This window comes from Triticum dicoccoides, chromosome 6A, assembly GCF_002162155.2.
Source record: "Triticum dicoccoides isolate Atlit2015 ecotype Zavitan chromosome 6A, WEW_v2.0, whole genome shotgun sequence".
In the NCBI taxonomy this organism is placed as follows: Eukaryota; Viridiplantae; Streptophyta; class Magnoliopsida; order Poales; family Poaceae; genus Triticum; species Triticum dicoccoides.
Window position 1 is genome coordinate 604,005,624 of NC_041390.1, and position 2,964 is coordinate 604,008,587.

General features: G+C 38.8%; 1 protein-coding gene across 1 annotated transcript in view; it reads left to right on the forward strand.

The window, feature by feature from the left end:
- Positions 1-2,964, forward strand: part of LOC119318334 — a 6,432-nt gene extending 3,468 nt beyond the window's left edge. Inside the window, exons 12-18 of the mRNA XM_037592879.1 lie at positions 237-356; positions 464-563; positions 1,134-1,235; positions 1,311-1,380; positions 2,104-2,258; positions 2,375-2,429; positions 2,544-2,964. Of these exons, the coding sequence (XP_037448776.1) occupies positions 237-356; positions 464-563; positions 1,134-1,235; positions 1,311-1,380; positions 2,104-2,258; positions 2,375-2,429; positions 2,544-2,611 (670 nt within the window). The 3' untranslated portion in view covers positions 2,612-2,964. The remainder of the gene's footprint in view (positions 1-236; positions 357-463; positions 564-1,133; positions 1,236-1,310; positions 1,381-2,103; positions 2,259-2,374; positions 2,430-2,543) is intronic.

Sequence of the window (2,964 nt, forward strand, 5' to 3'; positions counted from 1 at the left end):
AAGGGTCTTTTCTAAGTACTAGTTCCACCTCATGGTTGTACTTATAGTGACGAACTGACTACTCAGTTTGATGGGAATGGTTAAGTGTGTCACTGCTTTTGACAATAACAAACAAATAATGTGTACTTTAGCCACTTCATATTTTCCTATGCACATCATTCACATAAGCTGTTAAACAAAATTATTGATTATTGTACGAGTGAATTGTTTCAAACATCCTGTAATCCCTTAAATAGAAGCTACATCTGTGTGTTACTCTGTTGCAGCTATCTGGCAGAGGCACCATATGCTTGCCAGGAGAAGACTGGTCATCTACTGGAATTTATCTTTTCTATCGAAGGTCAAGATGAATCAAGGTATTTGCTTGCCCATTTTGTGCTCAGAAGGTGTTGCGCATAACCGAGCATCTTCCTTTGTAGTGCAATTTATTGATGATGGTACCAACTAACATTCTTGCCAACAGCCCCTTCTATTCTGTTCGCTTCATGCTTCCAATGCTATCACAAATAACGACGACAGCTGATGGATGTAGAACTTTGGTGTCATTTGGAGGCTATAAAGCAGTAAGTAGGCATATTTGTTAACTTTATAATAATTGTGACTCCTTTGCTTATTTTGTCCTTGAAATAATTTATAATGCTGATTATACTTGTTCATTGTAACACCCATTTTCCAATTTTAAAATTATAATTGAACCTTTTATCATTTCTGGGTATCTTTCTGGTTTACTAATTTCTAGGAAAAAATAGTTTTTGCAAATATAAATGTATTTCTGAACAATCTGTGGTGTTCAAAATTTCTAAATGGAATTGTAGTCTGACCCCCCCTCCCTTATGCACCCTGGCTTAGAGCTAGCAAGAGCTAATATTCAGTGTTTATACAAATATTATTTTACCTTGGTACAGGGGTGTTACATTATAAAGGTGCCATGGCATAGTTGTGGTAGTTTCTTCTAGGTGCTAATCACATTATATGCGAGGTTTACTATTTGAAGTGACTCCATGAAAATATGAAATGACTGCATTATGGTTCGCCAACTGTTCAAATAGAAATTTCGCATAACACAGTTGTCATTTTTTGTTCATTTTTTTCCTGCGACTGTACAACTCATTTGGTTGTTTTTGTGTTTACAGGTTATAGACTGCCTCATTAAAATGACCGAGGAGAATGGAATGATGATCGATGATGGTAGCATGTTTTTGGCATGTGATACTATCATAAACATTATGTCAAATGTGAGTAACTACAAGGTTCAAGACAGTCTCTTACCTAGCATGAGAAAATCTAATAGCATATTTGTACTTATGTAGAGGAAGAATTATCCTATTCAAATGGAGCCTTGTTTCATCCACCTCTTGCAAGCACTTACTACATGGGCTGGTACATTCTGCTCCTAATTTCTTTACGTAAGCTTAAATGGATGTACTTTCATATTGTTTTGTAGGGTGGCTCTCAGTTGTAGGCATTTCAAATTTGGGAATAGACGATTGCCTCTAGATGTCTGCATCTTGTTTATTCTCAACATTGTAACTGGAATCAAGCATACTTCAGAAATTATTTCCCTCTGTTGGTCTGTGCATAGTTGTCCTGTCGAAGGTTCAGAAAACTGTTCTGATCTTAAAACCGCTGCTGGGCAGTTTACATCTATTTTTTATTTTTCAAATTCTTACAGATGAGCTGTTGAAGTTTTGATGTCTAAGTAGTACAAATACACATCACTGCAAACATTGATGATCAAATGGTGTCATTAATGTCGTAAATCAGCACCATTTCAAAACATGTCAGATCATATATGGACAAACTTTGATTGAAACCCGGCACTTGTTTCTGAACCATGACCATGGCAAGAATTTTATTGCTGCTTGAATATCTGCCTGTTGGCAGATCTGGCATCTGTTGCATGTACTCCTATAGCAGGATACTAGGATCTAGCTCTGGTAGAGATATTGATTAGCCGAGGAGAGATGAACTAATCCATACCTAAATATCACGCTAAATATTGATACCCATTTTCCTGTTGATTCTCTTCACGAGATGACCAGTAGCTCTCTTTTGTCTTGAATGTGAACTTATCATTAAGTATGAATGTGTGTGAGCTTATAGGAACAACAGATGCTTCATCAGTCGTCATGACAGCATCCAGCTTATGCGCCATGGTGATGGAGTTGACATCTGAAGAGTTCCTCTCGAGCTGCTCTGGTTTTGACCCCAAGACCCTTGGGAGTTTGTCTGACCTTATTGTCAGAAGCTTGCGTCAGGTAACCATGACATCATCTCTTCAGTTAGTTTTTTCCTCCTGCCTCCTGCCTGTTTGCTTCTTTTTTCTATTTCTGGATATGCTTGCTTGATGTTGGCTTTCTGAATTGTCCTACAGGATATCCCTGACGATGATAGCGAACAGCTTAACCAAAAGCAAATCATTGCATCAGGTAAACACAGTAACCTGTTGATCTTACAAAAGAAGAGGAAGAAAATGCGGCCCTCATTCGATGTGTGTCATGTGAAACACCATCATCTAACTTCCTTTTTTGTACTGATTGCAGGTTATAGGCGCTGGGCTGATCGATTCCCAAGTGTTAGAAATGTTGTGCATCAGCATGTATCTGTCTGATCTTCTCTGCCCAAAGAGTTGTCTGTTGTGAATGAAACCCTGCAGACGGGGAACCCAACGTGCAAGTGTCCCCTCACGGTTAATCGCTTCCTTGGCGGCCATTGGTTCTTCTGTGTATCGCCCGATGCCCTTACGTGAACACTCGTGTGAGGGCCATGCAGGATAGGGTTGCAGACTTGTAGCTGGCATGTGTTTTGCACTAGATTGGATTACATGAAGTGAGAGGCTGAGATGTTAGTACCATACATGTTTTCTCTGCCATTCGAAGAACTGGACTATTTTGTTGTAATGACGATGTATCATGTGACATGTTCAGTGTAAAAGAAATGACATTTGTTCGTTCCTTATTTGCA